This window comes from Belonocnema kinseyi, chromosome 7, assembly GCF_010883055.1.
Source record: "Belonocnema kinseyi isolate 2016_QV_RU_SX_M_011 chromosome 7, B_treatae_v1, whole genome shotgun sequence".
Taxonomy (NCBI): Eukaryota; Metazoa; Arthropoda; class Insecta; order Hymenoptera; family Cynipidae; genus Belonocnema; species Belonocnema kinseyi.
The window spans coordinates 22,793,993-22,813,071 of record NC_046663.1 but is presented as its reverse complement, the minus strand read 5'-3'; the positions used below and the strand labels follow the sequence as shown (position 1 = coordinate 22,813,071).

Here is a 19,079-nt window from a genome sequence, read left to right as displayed (position 1 = left end):
AACGAGAAAAATATAAAAATCAAACTTATTATGTTTAAAAATGGGGAAAATCGAATTGGGTAAGATTTTTCAAAGGCTCCAGGGTGGCGCCAATTTTTTTTCGAAACAATAGGAAAATAGTGTGATCGCTGAAAAGAAAAAAAGTGTAAAATAGTGTGATCAGTCGAAAGAAATAAACTGATTACTATCAGAACGAAAAAAATATGAAAATCAAACTTATTATTTTTAAAACTGGGGAAAATCGAATTGGATCATAATTTCTAAAAACTCCAGGGTGGCGCCAATTTTTTTTTTTTTTTCGAAACAATAGCAAAATAGTGTGATCGCTAAGAAGAAAAAAGTGTAAAATAATAGTGCGGTGAGTCGAAAGAAAGAAATGCTGTGTTTAAAAAGCGATAGATACATAGATTGTTAGATAGGATGGGATATAGGTATAGTACCTGTTGTGCCACCAACTGAGGGTTCATCCGGGGTTTCCGCGTGGAAGTTCCTTTGCGGACGTCACACATGAGGCACTTGAATGCTTCCGCTGTATTTCTATAGGTGCACACACTGCAGTCCCAGTAGTTTTCTTCCAAAACCTTCGCCTGACGTTTTCCGCTTCCCGAATGGTTCATTGTTCATCGAAGGCAATTGTACAACGCTGAACGTTCTCAGACGAGAGCCTGGCCCCATGCCACAGGCGACTTCTTCACCTTCATTAATGCCGCTTTCCGAGACACTGGCCACTTTTCGATGAAAAACAGAGAGCTCCAAAAAAAGAGCTTCAATAACAACAATCCTACTCCTACTCCTACTCCTAACAATTCTACCACTACTCAATAAAATTAAACAAGAAAGGTCTAAGACGACACTTTCCTCTGCATCAACTAAACAGAATAATGCAATACGGCTTCTTGTAACACTCTTCATCCTTCCAAGGATGGCCAGCCTCCTCGCTCCTTAACCACCTCAACATTATCTGCTTCAGCATTTTGCTGCTTGTTTACAACTGAGAACAAAAATACAAACTTTTTTCAAGTCCTCATTCATTTCTTTAAATCTTTTTTTCTTTTTCTATCAATTCACAAATATTTCAAGCTCTTTATTCGTTCTCTCTCAAATAATGCAGACTGAGGCTTCTAAATATCCTATCTAATAAGGGACCGTACTTAAATTACGTAACAGCTTTCTACTAAAAAAGATCAAGCTTAAAAAATGGAAAAGGTACATTTTCATTAAAAAAATCACTATTTTCTAACAATAATTGTGGTAACGCTTTGAGTCTTGAAATTTACTGAAAAGTCGTCTTTTTTTTGGTAGTAAATTAATGTTTTTGTTTTAAAATTTATTGTTGCAGTTGCAAATTCAACTTTTTGATTGAAAAATCGTCTTTTTTGGTAGTATAATAATTTTTTTCTTTAAACATTATTTTTTTAGTAGAAAATTCAACTTTTTGATTGAGTTTTTTTCAAGTTTATTGAAAAATCGTCTTTTTTATAATAAATTAATATTTCTGTTTATAAAGTCATTGCTTTTAGTTGAAAACTCAACTTTTTGATTGAGAATTTCTTAATTTTTAATTTATTCTTAAAATTCAAATTTTTGGTTATGAATTCTTGAATTTTATTGAAAATTCGTTTTTTTTTTTTTTTGTTATAAATTAATCTGAAAAGAGTACATTTTCATTCAAAAAATCAATTTTAAATCAAAAAAAAAGTTTTTTCTAAAAGTAAATATGGTAACACTTTGAGTACGTTTCCAGATGATGAATATTTTTGGTGGAAAATTAATCGTTTTGTTTCCAAATTTGTGTTTTTAGATGAAAATTCAAGTTTTTGGTTCAGAATGATTGAATTGTCTTAAAATTTATTGAAAATTAATCGTTTTGTTTAAAAATTTATGTTTTCAGTTGAAAATTCGTCTTTCGTTGTAAGTTAATATTTTTGTTTAAAAATTCATCACTTTTAGTTGAAAATTCAACGTTTTGATTGAGATTTTCTGAATTTTATTGAAAAACCTTTTTTTCATAGTAAATTAGTATTTTTGTTTAAAAATTCATCTTTTTTAGTTGAAAATTCAGCTTTTTGATTGAGGTTTTCTGAATTTTATTGAAAAGCCTTTTTTTATAGTAAATTAATATTTCCGTTTAAAAATTCATCTTTTTTATTTGAAAATTCAACTTTTTGATTGAAAATTCGTCTTTTATGGTATTAAATTAATTTTTTCATTAAACATTCTTTTTTTTAGTATAAAATTTATCTTTTTTATGTGGAAAATTAATCGTTTTGTTTAAAATTTTGTGTTTTCAGTTGAAAATTCGTCTTTCGTAGTAAATTAATATTTTTGTTTAAAAATTCATCCTTTTTAGTTGAAAATTCAACTTTTTGATTGAGGTTTTCTGAATTTTATTGAAGAGCCTTTTTTTTATAGTAAATTAATATTTTTGTTTGAAAATTCATCTTTTTTAGTTGAAAATTCAACTTTTTGATTGAGAATTTTCTACTAAAAAATGTATGTTAAATTTTCAACTAAAAAAGATGAATTTTGAAACAAAAATATTAATTTACAACCGAAAAAAAGACGAATGTTCAATAAATTTGAAGACTTCTTAATCAAAAAGTTGAATTTTCTACTAAAAAAAAGAACGTTTAAAGAAAAAAATTAATATACTACAAAAAAGACGAATTTTCAATCAAAAAGTTGAATTTTCAACTGAAAAAGATGAATTTTTAAACCAAAATATTAATTTACTATAAAAAAAGGCTTTTCAATAAAATTCCGAAAATCTCAATCAAAAAGCTGAATTTTCAACTAAAAAAGATGAATTTTTAAACAAAAATACTAATTTACTATGAAAAAAAGGTTTTTCAATAAAATTCAGAAAATCTCAATCAAAACGTTGAATTTTCAACTAAAAGTGATGAATTTTTAAACAAAAATATTAACTTACTACGAAAGACGAATTTTCAACTGAAAACACAAATTTTTAAACAAAATGATTAATTTTCCACCTAAAAAAGATAAATTTTCTACTAAAAGAAAAGAATGTTTAAAGAAAAAATTAATTTACTACCGAAAAAGACGAATTTTCAATAAATTTGAAGACTTCTCAATCAAAAAGTTGAATTTTCTACTAAAAAAGATGAATTTTTGAACAAAAATATTAATTTACTATAAAAAAAAGTTTTTCAATAAAATTCAGAAAATCTCAATCGACATGTTGAATTTTCAACTAAAAGTGATAAATATTTAAACAAAAATATTAACTTACTACGAAAGACGAATTTTCAACTGAAAACACAAATTTTTAAACAAAACGATTAATTTTCAATAAATTTTAAGACTTCTCAATCAGAGTTGAATTTTCCACTAAAAAAAGAATGTTTAAAGAAAAAATTAATTTACTACCAAATAAGATGAATTTTCAATAAGGCTCAAGAATTCTCTGTCAAAAACTTGATTTTTCACCTAAAAAAGATGAATTTTTAAACAAATAAAAATTTGAAAATTCTCAATTAAAAAGTTGAATTTTCGACTAAAAAAGATGAATTTTCAAACAAAAATATTAATTTACTACTAAAGACAAATTTCCAATCAAATTCAATAATTCTGAACCAAAAACTTGAATTTTCAACTAAAAACACAAATTTTGAAACAAAAGGATTAATTTTCTACCAAAAACATTCATCATCTGGAAATGTAATGAAAGTGTTACCATATTTACTTTTAGAAAAAACTTTTTTTTTTATTTAAAATTGATTTTTTGAATGAAAATGTACCCTTTTCAGATTAATTTATAACAAAAAAAAATGAATTTTCAATAAAATTCAAGAATTCATAACCAAAAATTTGAATTTTAAGAATAAATTAAAAATTAAGAAATTCTCAATCAAAAAGTTGAGTTTTCAACTAAAAGCAATGACTTTATAAACAGAAATATTAATTTATTATAAAAAAGACAATTTTTCAATAAACTTGAAAAAACTCAATCAAAAAGTTGAATTTTCTACTAAAAAATGAATGTTAAATTTTCTACTATAAAAATAATGTTTAAAGAAAAAAATTAATATACTACCAAAAAAGACGATTTTTCAATCAAAAAGTTGAATTTGCAACTGCAACAATAAATTTTAAAACAAAAACATTAATTTACTACCAAAAAAAAAGACGACTTTTCAATAAATTTCAAGACTCAAAGCGTTACCACAATTATTGTTAGAAAATAGTTATTTTTTGGTTTAAAATTGATTTTTTGAATGAAAATGTACCTTTTCCATTTTTTAAGCTTGATCTTTTTTAGTAGAAAATTCTCCTTTTTTGCTGAAGTCATATTTTTTGTTTGAAAATTCAATTTGTGCAGAGAAAATTCGTCTTTTGGATCAAAAAGTTGAATTTTCTACTAAAAAAATTAATGTTTAAACAAAAATATTATTTGCTACCAAAACAGGCGAATTTAAAAAAAAATCGGAATTCTTAATCAAAAAGTTTAATTTTCAACTAAAAAAGATGAATTTTTTAAGTAACAGATTATATTACAAACAAAGTAAAAATACGAATTTTCAATAAAACTCAAGAACTCACAACCAAAAAGTTGAATTTTAAAAATTAAAATTAAAATTTAAGAATTCTCAATCAAAAAGTTGAATTTTCAACTAAAAGCGATGAATTAGAAAAAATAATAATTTACTACCAAAGACAAATTTTCAATCAATTTCAATAATTCTGAGCTAAAAACTGGAATTTTCAACTGAAAACACATTTTTAAACAAAACGATTAATTTACTACCAAAAAAAGACGAATTTTCAATAAATTTCAAGAATTCTCAATCAAAAAGTGGAATTTTCAGCTAAAAGCGATGAATTAAAAAAATATATTAATTAACTACCAAAAAAAAAACAATTTTTCAATACAATTCAGAAAATCTCAATAAAAAAATTTGAATTTTCAACGAACAAAGATGAATTTTAAAACAAAAATATTAATTTTCAACCAAAAAAAAGGCGAATTATCAAAAAATTTTCGGAATTCCAAATCAAAATGTTTAATTTTTGACTAAAAAAGATTAATTTACGACAAAAAGAAGCCGACTTTTCAATAAAATTAAAGAATACACAACCAAAAAGTTGAATTTTAAGAATCAAAAATAAAATTTAAGAATTCTCAATAAAAAATTTGATTCTTCTGTTTAAAAAAATGTATGTTTAAAGAAAAACATTAATTTATTACTTAAAAAGAGGAATTTTCAATAAAATTAATCAATTGTGAACCAAAAACTTGAACTTTCAACTAAAAACAGAAAATTTTAAACAAAAAGATTAATTTTCCACCTAATAAATTCATCATCTGGAAAAGTGCTGAAAACGTTACGATATTTACTTTTAGAAAAGTTATTTTTTGGTATAAAATTAATTTTTTAATCGAAAATGTAACTTTTCCATTTTTTAGGACTGATATTTTTCAGTTAAAAATTTTCCATTTTTGCTAATATCATATTTTTCGTTTGAAAATTCAATTTTTGTTGAGAAAATTCGTCTTTTGGCTTGAAGGATCAACAATTTAGATAAACTTTGATTTCTTTCTTGAGTGAAAAATATTTCTTTTTTGAAAATTCGTCTTTTTGGTTCTAAAATTCTTTTTTTTTTTTTTGTTATCAATTCCATCTTTTTTAATTGAAATATAAACTATGACACTCTTTGTTGAAAATTTAACTATCAAGAAAAATTAATTTTCAGTTACTAAAACGGCAATCAAAACGAATTTTCTACAAAAAAGTGGAATTTTGTACCAAATAGTTGATTTTTATACAAAAATTTTTCATTTTCAACAAAATAGTCTAATCCTCAACCAAAATAAATAAATCTTCAACTAAGAAGTTTCATTTTTAACCAAAAACTCAAAAAGAGATGAAGTTTCAACCAAAAAATGAATTTTCTACAAAGAAAAATTTTTCAGGCAAGAATGAAAAATAATATAAACCAAATTGTTGAATTTTTAACAAAAAATATGAATGTTTATCAAAAAATGTTAAGAGTTGATATTTCCACAAAAAAATTTTAATTAAAAACAGAAAACAGTTTGTTGAATTTTCAAGCCAAAAAGCCTAATTCTCTATAAAACAATTTAATTTTGAAAACGAGAACATGAAATAACAACAAAAAAGTTTATTTATAATTAATCAGTTGACTTTTCTAACAAAATATTTAAGTTTGCAGTTTATAAAAATACATTTTTTCAACAAAAATAATTGTTAATTTGATTTTTTAACCAAAAAACGAACTTAAAACTAAAATTATGAATCTTCAACGAAAAAACTGAAATGTGAAAAAATTCGTTCAACTTTCAACCAAGTAATGGAATTTTGAATAAATCATTTTTTTGGTTCAAAGTTCTACTTTGTTTAATAAATAATCTCTTTGAATTAAAAACATACTTTTTATGAAAATTTAACGATTGTTTTGAAAAAATCATATTTTTTATGTTGAAAATTTATTTTTTTTTTTATTCAAAATTAATTCCTTTTATTTGAAAAGTCTATTATTGTATAAGAAATAATATCTTTTACTTAAAAAAAAAATACTTGTGAAAATTCAACGATTTTTTTTTTAAAAGTCATAGTTTTTGGTCAAAAATTTCTATTTTTTGGTTGAAAATTCATCTTTTAGTGGAAAAATCTTCTTTTTTGTTCAGTTTTTACAAATTGAGTTTTTATATTAGAGAGTTAATAATTTTGTTTGAAGTCTAATATTATATTTTTGGTGTTTAGTTCAAAACTCCACAAATACGTTGAAAATTTAGTTATTTCATTGAAAATTCCACTAGTTTCTTAAAGTCATCTTTTTTTCTTTAAAATTAATCTCTTGGTTCCAAAAATCTATTATTGGAAAAAAAAACCTTACAATCAAAGAAATGAATTTTCTACCAAAAAGATTAATTTTCTACATTAAAGTATTAATTTTTAAATACATGAATTTTTCATCGAAACGCTGAATGAGTCACCAAGCAGATTAATATTCTACCACAAGATACAGTTTTTAAAGAAATAAAGAAATTTTTAACTAAATGGAATAAGCCAAAAATAGAATGGTTAAATTTAATTTTAAAAATTCATTTTCAACAAAAAACAACGTGTTTTGAAGAAAAAAGTTAACATTTTAAGCAAAGGAATTAATTATTGTAAAAATAATGAGTCTTCTACCAAATAAATGAATATTTAACTCAATAGTTAAATTTTCAACAAAAAACAAGGGATTTTTTTATATAAAAAAAATCATTATAGAAATAGATGAATTTTCAACAAAATGGTTAAATTTTCAACCAAATAAATGAATTTTTAATCAAAAAGCAGAATTAGTTACCGAGTAGATTAATATTCTAACGCAAGAAAATTTTCAAAACAAAAAGAAAGAAATCTTAAACCATAGGGAATAAATAAAGCATGAAATTTCAAGAAAATAGCTAACATTTTAAGCAAGAAAATTAATTATTAAATAAAATGATGAATCGTCAACCACGTATATGAAGTTTTAACTGAATATTTGAATTTTCAACAAAAAAAACAAGGTACTTTTTTGTAAACAAAAAAATCTGTACAAAAATAGAATAATTTTCAACCAAACTGATAAATTTTCAAGCAAGAAGATTCAAGGCCAATGGAAAAAAATCTTTCAATCAAAGAAATGAATTTTCAACCAACAAGATTAATTTTCCACCTTAAAATAATAATTTTTAATCAAATATATGGATTTCGAATAGAAAAAAATTCCAATCCAAGAACTGAATATTCAACCAAAAAGATTAATTTTCTACATTAAAATATTAATTATTAACTTAATACATGAATTTACAACTACATTTTTAATTTTTGAAGATGTTTTCCAACCTGAGCTAAATTTTCAACGAAATAAATATATTTTTAATCAAAAAAGCAGAATTAGTCAACATATTCTACCACAAAAGATAATTTTTCAAGAAAATAAAGAAATTTTAAACAAAATAGCCGGTTTTTCAACTATGGCGGATCATTCTTGAACCAAACATGGAATAGTTAAATTTAAATTTAAAAAATCATTTTCAACCAAAAAAAGGGAAAAAATAGTTAAATTTCAGTAAAAAATTCCTTTTCAACAAAAAAAAGGACTAATTATCAAGAAAATAGTTAAAATTTTAAGCAAAGAAATTAATTATTTAATTAAATAAAGAATCTTAACCAAAAAATTAAAATTTTAACTCAATAGTTGAATTTTCAACAAAAAAAGAAGGAATTTTTTTCTAAGAACAAAAATCTGTAAAAATAGATGAATTTTCAACCAAATCGATAAATTTTCAAACAAACAGATAAATTTTCAATTAAGAAGATTCAAGGTCTATCAAAAAAAAGTTAATTTTGAGTTTAAAAAATTACTTTTCAACAAAAAAAAGGACGAAATTTCAAGAAAATAGTTTAAATTTTAAGCAAAGCAATTAATTATTAAATAAAATAAAGAAGTTTCAACCGAATAAATAAATTTTCAACTCAATACTTCAATTTTCAACAAAAAACAAGAGATTTTTTATTTAAAAAAAAATTTTTATAGAAATAGATGAATTTTCAATATAATTGTTAAATTTCCAAACAAACATATAAAATTTTAATCCAGAAGATTAAATGTTTATCATCAAAAAAGGTAAGTTTTTGACAAGAAATATAATAGATAAATTTTCATTTTAAAAAATCTTTTAATCAAGATATAAATTTTAAACCAAAAAGATTAATTTTCGACTAAATACATGAATTTTTAACCAAATATTTAATCTTTGAAGGAATTTTCTAACTAATAGCTAGATTTTTCAACCAAATCAATGATTTTTTTATCAAAAAGCAGAATGAGTCACCGATAAGATTAATATTCTACCACAAGACAATTTTTTAACAAACAAAAGAAATTTTATACCAAAAGAAATAAACAAAACATGAAATAGTTAAAATAATAAGAAACCAAACATGAAATATTTCGATTTCAGAAAGAAAAATTCCTTAAAAAAAAAGAACAAATTTTCAAGAAAATAGTTAAAATTTTAGGCAAAAAATTAATTATTAAAAAAAAGATGATTCTTCAACCAAATAAATAAATTTCCAGCTCAATAGTTGAATTTTCAACCAAAAAATAAGGGATTTTTTGATAACAAAAAAAATCTTTATAGAAATTGATGAATTTTCAACAAAATGGTTCGATTTTCAAGCAATGAAAACAATTAAATGAAATGTCTAAATTTTTATTTTAAAAAACTCAATAGAAAAAAAAATCTTTTAATCCAAGAACTGAATTTTCAGCCAAAAATATTGATTTCCTACATTAAAATATTAATTTTAAACTAAATACATGAATTTTCCACCAAATTTTTAATTTTTGAAGAAATTTTTCAACTAATAGCTAGAATTTTCAACCAAATAAATTAATATTTAATCAAAGAGCTAAATGAGTCCAAATAAATGAATTTTTAACTCAATATTTGAATTTTCAACACAAGAAAAAGGAATTTTTATAAAAAATAAATTAAATCTTCATAAAAATATATGCATTTTCAACAAAATAGTTCAATTTCCAATCGAACAGGTTAATTTTAAACCATGAAAATTAAATATCTACCAAATAAGATCTATGGATTAGTATAGATTAAAAAAATATAAAATTTAAACAATTTTAGGTTATGTTCACATTTTTCACAGGAAGTCGTTTATTTAAAGAAGGAAACACAAGTTTGTAAAATTAGACATTTTGAATTAAAAACTAATGCTCTTAACATAAATTTAAATAGTAGAATTAGAGTTTTTCTCTTTTCCATAATGCACATATGTGACAGTTTTTTGTACCCTTGAATTTCGAAAATCAAATTTCTAAGAAAGGAATAAACTCAATTGATAAATTTATGTAATAAGGCAGTTAAAAAACACTGCATTTTAATATTATAAATACCGTAACTATAAACATTTTACTGCTTTCATAAAAAGTTCTGCATTTTGAGGTTATGTAGATCGAGTCCTCAATTTTATTAGGAAAATTTATATTCTAATTAAAAAATTGCCTGGGCCAAAACAATCGAACATAAATTACTTTTTCAGATAATATCGATAAAATTTTGAGAAATAAAAAAAATCGGACTAACGACACTGCTGAAATACTGTGAATTGAGACGAAAAAAAAATTCATATTTTTCAAGAGCTTTTCGCTAATGAAAAGATTATTCTATAAACCTTGAACATACCTGCAATCATGTGAAAGTGTTCGCCAGGCATGGAGTTTCTTCAATTTACCATAAACAACAACTTCGAATGGTCCCTGATCACAGAATTTTTTTCCGAATTTACAGCTAATGGTGTCCTCTCTCAATAATTAAACTGCAATTAAATAAGAATAAAAATAACCCACTTCAGCAAACGTAAATAATCAGGCGAGCAAGATTTGAATTCCAAGTGAGCACGATCTTAAAATTTGGAGAGAAATGGCTAAAAATCTGTTATGAAAAATAGAGATTTGAAAGAAATAAACTCACGTACGGCATCGTAGTGCGTATGCATCACGCCTACGCAATGTTTTACTCTCTCCAAGAACGAATAATTAGAAATTGATACATTTATTAGAAGAATAAAGTACCAGCAGAAGTAAACTGCTCGCATTTACGAAATTTAGTAAAGAAAAGCACAGTAGCCCGGATTTCTTAAAAAAAAATATTGACAAACAACCTACAACTCCATTTTCTTGTCGGTCAATGGTGCAAAACAAGGGAACGTGCGAATCCGACAACGATAACAGAATAAGGAATGCGGAATTGGAGTGTTTGCCAGCTGCTAGGTGTCGCTGGATGCTCTAGTCGAAGTTCCGCGAAAATTCAAATTAGATAAATGAGACATTGCTGTTTTTTACGTTTATTAGTGATAAAATTGTTTCGTTTTTATATAAAAGAAAGTGAAAATTTGAGTCATTCAGTTTAAGAATTATTAAATGCTTTTTAATCCTTTAAAATTAAACATATCCTCAAATTTAAGAGAGCAGGTGGGACGAGGAATCTTTTCGCGAAACCAAGAAAAATAAATTATTTAAATAAATATCATGTGTTTACTGTATTTCGATCGATTGACGATTTTTCAAACTGCCAGTTGAATTTGAAATGAAGCGATGTAGTTTCAACCTAAAAAATTATGTTTTTACGAGGAAAAAACTAATTTTGAACGAAATATAAGAATTTTCAACGAAAAAGTTTAATTTTGAACCAAGAATTAATTATTTTTATTTAAAAATAATCAATTCATGAATCAAAACTAGAAATGAAATTAATCTTTGACTAAATAGTTGCAAAAAAGTTGTATTTTTAAAACTGAAATAGGAATTTTCAGCAAAAGCTTATTATCAGACAAAAAGTTAAATTTTCAGTTTAAAAGATGGATTTTCTATCAAAAAATACATTTTTCCAAAAAAATTCATGAATTTTCCACAAAATGGTTATACTTTCAAAGAAAAAGGTGATTATACAAAAATCTTTATAAAGATTTTTTTAAATATACTTCCAAATCTGTTGCACTTGTCCAGAAAAGCCAAAAATGAAAAAAAATATTCAAGTTAAAAACACAAATTTTGTTTTAAAAAAAGTTTAATTTTCGCATCACGAAAATATGAATTTTCAATTTAAAAAGTAAACTTTCAACCTGAGAGTTGAAATTTCTACCATATACTTAAATTTTAAACTCAAACCGATCAATTTTCAATAAAACTGTTCGGTTTTCGATTAATAAGATGGCTTTCAAATAAAATTATTCAAGTTTTAAAAAATTGATCAATTTTCTGCCAGATGATTAAATTTCTAAGAAAAAGGATATTTCTTCAGCAAGAGACAAGCATTTTCAACAAAATAGTTACATTTGCAAGGCAAGAGATGCATTTCTAAATAAGATGATAAACCTTCAATCAAAAATTTTTTTTAAATTATAAATCAAAATCAGTTTAATCTGACCAAAAAAGACGAATTGTCAACAAAAAAGTTCAATATTTGCTAAAACAAGATTTTATTGTCAATTAACAACCAAATTTGTAACCATGCCAAAAATATTAATTCTTAACAAACAATGTTTAACCTTTATCACGGAAAATTAGAATAGTAACATTTTCGAATTATAAAAAGACGAAATTTCAACGAAACAGTAGAATTTTTAATAAAAAAATATGACTTCTTATCAAATTATTCAATTTTCAAAAAAATGTTAAATTTTCTATTGAGAAGTAATTATATTTTTATACAAAAAACAATTTATATTGAACCAAAAAATGTATTTTGAACCGATAAAATTCTTTGTCTACCAAAAAGAAAACTTATTTTTATCTAAATAGTTCATTTTGAACAACAATAAAAAATTCAGAAGAAAGATAAAAATTTCAAGCAAGGCAAAAAAACGAATTTTCTACAAAAAAAATTAAATTTTCAATTCGAAAATATGAGTTGTTAACAAAAATTGTGAATTTTAAACCCAAAAAGACGACTTTTCTGCAAAACAGTTAAATTTCAAATCCGGGAGAATAAATTTTTACCAAAAAAGTTTAGGTTCATCCTCGAAATTGAATTCTCAATTAAATGGATGATTTTTCTGTCAAAAAAAAAAAAAATTTTCATAAAAATACACGAATTTTCAACAAAATAGTTACATTTTCATACAAAGAGAGGAATTCCCAATGAAAAATTTTAGATCTTTAACCAAAAAAGATTAAAAAATTATAAATAAAAAACAGTTGAATTTAACCGAAAAAAACATTTTTCAAAAAAGATCAACATTTTTCCAAAAAGAAAATGAACCGTAAAGACTGTTCGTCTTTATTGAAAATTTGAGAAGTTTTAAGCTTTCGATTTTTCACAGTTTTGACATTGCATATAGGATTCGACATCAAAATAAACCAATTTTGAGATAACTTATATTATTGTGAAACTTTCGACAATGCACAACAAAAACATACTGATGCTTATAATATTAATTTTTTTCTTTTCAATTAAAAGTCTTACATTTCTACTTCATTTTCTGAATCAACCAAACAATTTTATTATTCATTTCCATTAAAACAGATATTTTTCTTCTATCCATTTTCATTTGTTGTAGAACTTTGACTAGAGCAGCTAACACTATCTGGCGGCTGGTTATGAATTTCAAATGTGACGTCAACCGTCAAGATGTCTACAAGTCGAGGGCCAAACAATAATACGAAAAGCAAGGGATGAAACTCAATTTTTTGAATAGCTGGTTTAAAATTTCCAAAAACTATTTAATTAAATAATAAAATCGCGACAACAAAAAAAAAGACTTAATTATTAAATTGGTTAGACTTTTCAAGAAAAAAAAAACAATATTGAGAGACATAAATATTTTTCAATTTATTTTAAAAATAATGTTTCATCTCATGCAGATGGTATTATTGTTTGACCCTCGGCGTGGAGACATGTTGGATTTTCCCCCGCCAACGAGAAATATATAATTTCAGGGACCAATGAATACTAATTGCGTGGCGAAACTTTTTTGTCATTTGCAAAAAAAAAATAATATTTCATCATAAATGTATTTGAATTTTTTTTCGAAAGCTATTAAATTAAGCAATAAAATAGTCAGCTACAAAATTACGGATTTCATTATTGAATTGTGTAACTGTTTAAAAATAAAAAGTAATATCCCAATATACTATAGTCGAAAAAACAGATTTTTTTGAGTTATTAAGAAAATTTAGTGTCGTACAATGCGATTGGTAAGGTTGCTTTGCCCTCAGGGTGCAGACATATTTTTTATGCCCTAACCTTAAACGGAATCTTCGGAATGCAGAATTGGAATCAGTGCCGTATCTAAAGAAAATAATATTTAAAAGGCAAAAACCATAAATAAATTGTGAAAGTTTTACTAAAAATTTTATTTAGACTGCCAAGGTTGTGACAGAAAATCGATTTTTCAGAAACATTGGAATTTACTGGTTCATAATTGTTGAAGAATTTTGCCATTACACTAGCGTTTTACGCAAAAAACTAGTATTTTAAAATAAAAATTATGATAATTTTATGCAGTTAGATTTGGAGTCTTTTAATAAATTTAGATTATTTTTTATGTTTTCGTCGGAAATTTGTATTTTTAATTTAAAAATTCATTAAAATTTGATTTTTAAAGATGATAGCGTTTTACGCTAAAATTAGTATTTTAAAGCTTGAACAAGAATTGCAATTTTTACAATATTCATGATATATTAAGGTTCTTTACAGGCAAACAAGTTTTTAAAAACGAAAAGGTTCATCATTTTTTAAGAATGTTGGATTACCTTAACGTTTTACACTAAATACTAGTATTTAAAAAAATTGATTATAGGTATAATTTGAGCAATTAGATTCAAAATCACTTTTAATAAATTTTGACTTTTTTTCGCCGAAAATTAGTATTTTTAATTTTTAAAATCGATTTTTAAAGACTTTGAACAATTTTAGGTTACGTTAGCGATTTACGCCAAAAATTAGTATTTGAAAACAAAAATCACTATAGTTGAAACAGGCCTTTCCCTTTTTACATCTTCTGGGTTTTTTCTAAATTTAGGACTACACGTTTTACACCGAAAATTATTCGAATAAAACGAGAAATATTATAATTTGAACAAGATATGAAAGGATCTTTTAATAAAATTTTTTTTCTGTTCTTTGGAATGTGGGTTTTTAAAACCAAACTGATTAGATCGATCTCAAATGTAACTTTTAAGTTTCAAGTTATATTAACGTTTTTCAAAGGAAATCAGTATTTAAAAAAAAACAATGATCACATTTTCAAAGTTATCGTAATTTTTAAATAATTTTTGATTACACTAGCGTTTTACATGAAAAACTGGTTGTTTGTCAAACAAAAATTATTATAATTAGAACAAGATTTAAAACCTTTTCATAAAATTAGATTATTTGCTTTGTTTTTCGTCGGAAATATGTATTTTTTTTTAATAATTAGATATTTTAAGCCAATTCAAAACGTATAACAATTTCAGACAACGTTAGCGTTTTACGCCAAAAATTGGTATTTTAAAAGAAAAATAATATTATAGTATGAACAAGAATTGTAATTTTAAAAAAAATTTTGATTACTTTTGTATTTCTTGTCCGAATTTGTCAGCTTTATTAATAAAGCAAATTTCAATAAATATTCAAAATTTCACAAATTGAGGTTATGTTAGCGTTATACACAAAACATTGATAATTTAAAACAAAAATGATTTTAATTCGTAGAAGATTTAGAATCTTTTAATTATTTTTAAAACAAAAATAAAATCGATTTTTTCAAATAATCGCAATTTTCAACTATTTTAGTTTATGTTTGCATTATTTGCACAGAAAATTAGAATTTTTAAACAAAAATTATTATAGAGTTTGAACAAAATGTGCAATTTTTTTAACGCTCTTAGGTTGCATTAACACTTTTCATAAATGATTATAGTTTGAACAAGATTTACAATTTTGTTAAATTTTTAATTATTTTTGTGTTTTTTGTCGGAAATTGGTATTTTGATTTATAAAATTAGATTTTATTTAAGACTTTGTGACTCAGTCGATTTATAACTTTTAATAATTGTAGGTTATGTTTTGATCATGCAGAATAAATTTGTATTTTATTTGAAGAAAAATCTTTATATTTTGAACAAGATGTAGAATCTTATTTATTTAACTATTTTTTAAATTATTGTTGTGTTTTTCGTCAGAAATTAGTACTTTTATTTATAAAGAATGCCATTTTTAACACGATTTATAAGTTTTAATAATTAAAATTATTTCTTGAAAAAAACTTTTAACAATTTTAGGTTATGTTTTCATTATGCACAAAAAACTAGTATTTTTAGAAAAAAGTCATTATGTTTTTAACAAAACGGGCAATTTTTTTACTGTTTCAGGTCGTATAATAAATTTTGTGAGAAAAAATAGGGTTTTAATAAAGAAAAACATTAGATTCTAAATAAGGTTCATAATTTTTTTAACAATTTCAGTTACTTAGAATCTTATAACAATCTTTTATTATTTTTGTGTTTTTTTTCGAAAATTTTTATTTATAAAAAATGTGATTTTTTAAGACGCGTCATAACTTTTAACAATTTTGGGTTCTGTTTGCATTATGTACAACAAAATTAGTATTTTTAGAAAAAAAATTTATTATAGTTTAAAAAAAATGGGCCATTTTTGAACGCTGTTTCAGGCAGTGATCCCAGATTTGAAACGAGGTACCCTCCAATACTATCACAGGTCTAGGTCCGTGTGAATATAGTAGGAGATGATGTACATGACTGGGTTGCGCGCGCAACCCATTTCTCCTCTTATGAATTTGAAAACTCGAAGGTGCACGATTGCCGGTCGGAACACTTCGGTGGTTCTATTTATATCTCTATCTGCTTTGAAATAAAATCAAGGGATTGGGATTTTAATATTTCCAGATGGCGAGTCTCATGATTTGAATACTTCGCGTGCCTCTTTATATGCGTATATTTTGAGGTTACGTTGCTTCAAGTATAAAATATAAATGATATAAAGATTAATACCATTATATATTATATAAATAATTGATTTTACAAGATGATTCTGAATTCGTTCAAAGTTAAAGAATTAATAGATATTAGTTTTTAAAATGATATTCAATTATGACCTATTCAATTTGAAATTTTTTAATTAAAAAAAGAAGATTTCGTTAATTATTAGCAATATTTGACCGTTCATTTAAAACAATCCATTATAAACAACTATTAAAAACTATAAAAATTTTAACAGAATGGTTCGAAATAGAGAGCTTTGAATTGTTAAATTTGTAATGAGCTCAATTTTAAGTTTGAACTTGAAATTATTTCAAATAATTTGAAACACGATGTAGATTTTTTCAGATTTAAAAAAAAATTAAGCTTTTGAGAATTTTAAAATATTTCAAAAGAATAACAAAAATTGCTGTAATTGCTAAGAAAATTGAAAATGATTTTTTATTTTGAAAAATTAATTTTAGGTGAGTATTTGAAAAGATTTTAAAAATTCAAAAAAAAAAGAATGAGGACGATTTTAAGGCATTGTTTTTGCAGTTTGTTTAATGTTAGGAAAAAAATCTAATTAACAAAATATATCAATTTTTAACCCAAAAGTTTACTTTTTAACCAAATGAATTAATTTTCTGTCAAATATTTGGTGTTTTAACTAATAAAATGTACAGGATAAAGTTTCAACCAAAAACGGAATAGTTCAATTTCCACCTAAAAACGATTAATTTTGTAATCAATCCTAGAATAGTTACATTTTCAGATAAAGAAAAATAATTTTCAACAGAAAAAATAAATTTTCAACAAAGTTGTTAAATTGTCAACCAATAAGATGAATTTTCGACCAAGAAAATTAATGATCTACAAAAAAAAAATTCTAAACAAAATACATAAATTTTCAACGAAATTATTTTATTTGAAAGTCAAAAAGACGAATTATCTACAAAAAGTTGGATTTTTTAAGCGAAAAATATGAGTTTTCAATCAAAGAGTTAAACTTTCAAACAAATAGTTAAATTTTTGACCATAATTAAAAAGCCTTGTTACAAAAAAAGGTATTTTCTTACAAAGTAGTTCAACTCTTAGTGAAATAATCGACTTTTAAGCCCAATAAGATGTACAGTTGATATTTCAACCAAACAATTGCACTTTTGACCAAAAATGATACATTTTCAACCCAAAAAAATTAAATTTCTACCAAACAAGGTCAATTTCCAACAAAATACATGAACTTTCAACGAAATTATTTAATTTTAAAGTCAAAAAGAGTATTATCTACAAAAAAGCTGAATTTTTAACCCAAAAATATGATTTTTCAACCAAAATTTTAATTTTCGACCAAATAGTTTAACTTTCTATCAAATTGTTGACTTTTAAAGCAAAAAAGATTCATTTTTTACAAAACTGTACAATTTTTAACAAAAAAGTTATTTTGAAGGCAAACTTAAACTTGAATGACTTAGTTAAAAAAGTAATTTTTTTTATTAAGGATTCATAATTATATTTGGAAATCCACCTATTTGCCTTCAAAATAACTTTTTTGTTCCTGATTCTTTTTTTTTAATTTTTCAAATCTGTTCAAATACTCACCTAAAATTAATTTTTCAAAATAAAAAATCATTTTCAATTTTCTTAGCAATCACAACAATTTTTGTTATTCTTTTTAAATGTTTTACAATTCTCAAAAAGTTTAATTATTTTTAAATCTGCAAAAATCTATATCGTGTTTCAAATTATTTGAAATAATTTCAAGTTTTAAATTAATTTGGAATTTTTTAAAAATTAAAATTGTAGCGTTCAAACTTAAAATTGAGCCCATTACAAATTTAACAATTCAAGGCTTTCTATTTCGAACCATTCTGTTCAAATTTCTATAGTTTTTAATAGTTGTTTATAATGGATTGTTTTAAATGAACGGTCAAATATTGCTAATAATTAACGAAGTTTTCTTTTTTTAATTAAAAAATTTAAATTGAATAGGTTAAATATAAAATTTTTTTAGACTCAAATAATATTTGAAGTCATAATTGAAAATAATTTAACCCCCTTGACGGCGTGAGATGTACAGTCGCGCAACGGAAGACTTAAGATGCATGCTTCTTTCATGTGCATAACCTTTCTTGTCCCGATATCAAGAGATCTGAGCTCGTTCTTCGTCCATGGAACTACTCCAAATGAATAGAGTAGTACCGGGACGGCAAGCATGTTCGTTGCAGATACATTGTTCCTCGCCGACGGTTCGGAAGACCAAATCTGTCGGATGTGACGTTTGTATCTGCTTCGGAGAGTATCCTTTATAGATGTCACATCCTGAATGTGGCTCTGTGGCACGCCCAGGTATGTATAAGTCTCTCCAGCGCAAAGATGTCGTATGGCGCTTCTATCAACGAGCTCAGGATCTTCAGGGATGCCATGAAGTTTTCCTCGCTTCAAATAAACCTTGGCGCATTTGTCTAACCCAGATTCCATTCCAATTTCCTTATTATATCGTTCGACAATCCCCAGAGCTAGATGCAGTTGCTCTCTGTTTTTAGCATAGATCTTAAGATCGTCCATGTAAAATA

At 24.2% G+C, this 19,079-nt stretch overlaps 1 protein-coding gene across 2 annotated transcripts in view; it reads right to left on the bottom strand.

Annotated features, from left to right (window-relative positions):
- LOC117177335 (YY1-associated factor 2) overlaps positions 1-10,736 on the bottom strand; it is an 18,180-nt gene extending 7,444 nt beyond the window's left edge. The window contains exons 1-3 of one of the 2 annotated variants that reach the window (XM_033367961.1): positions 10,514-10,736; positions 10,226-10,358; positions 441-991 (exon numbers count right to left, since the gene is read on the bottom strand). In XM_033367961.1, coding sequence (XP_033223852.1) covers positions 441-617 — 177 coding nt within the window. In that variant the 5' untranslated portion in view covers positions 618-991; positions 10,226-10,358; positions 10,514-10,736. The remainder of the gene's footprint in view (positions 1-440; positions 992-10,225; positions 10,359-10,513) is intronic. The other variant, XM_033367962.1, reaches the window with a different exon arrangement.
- Between the last annotated feature and the right edge of the window lie 8,343 nt (positions 10,737-19,079).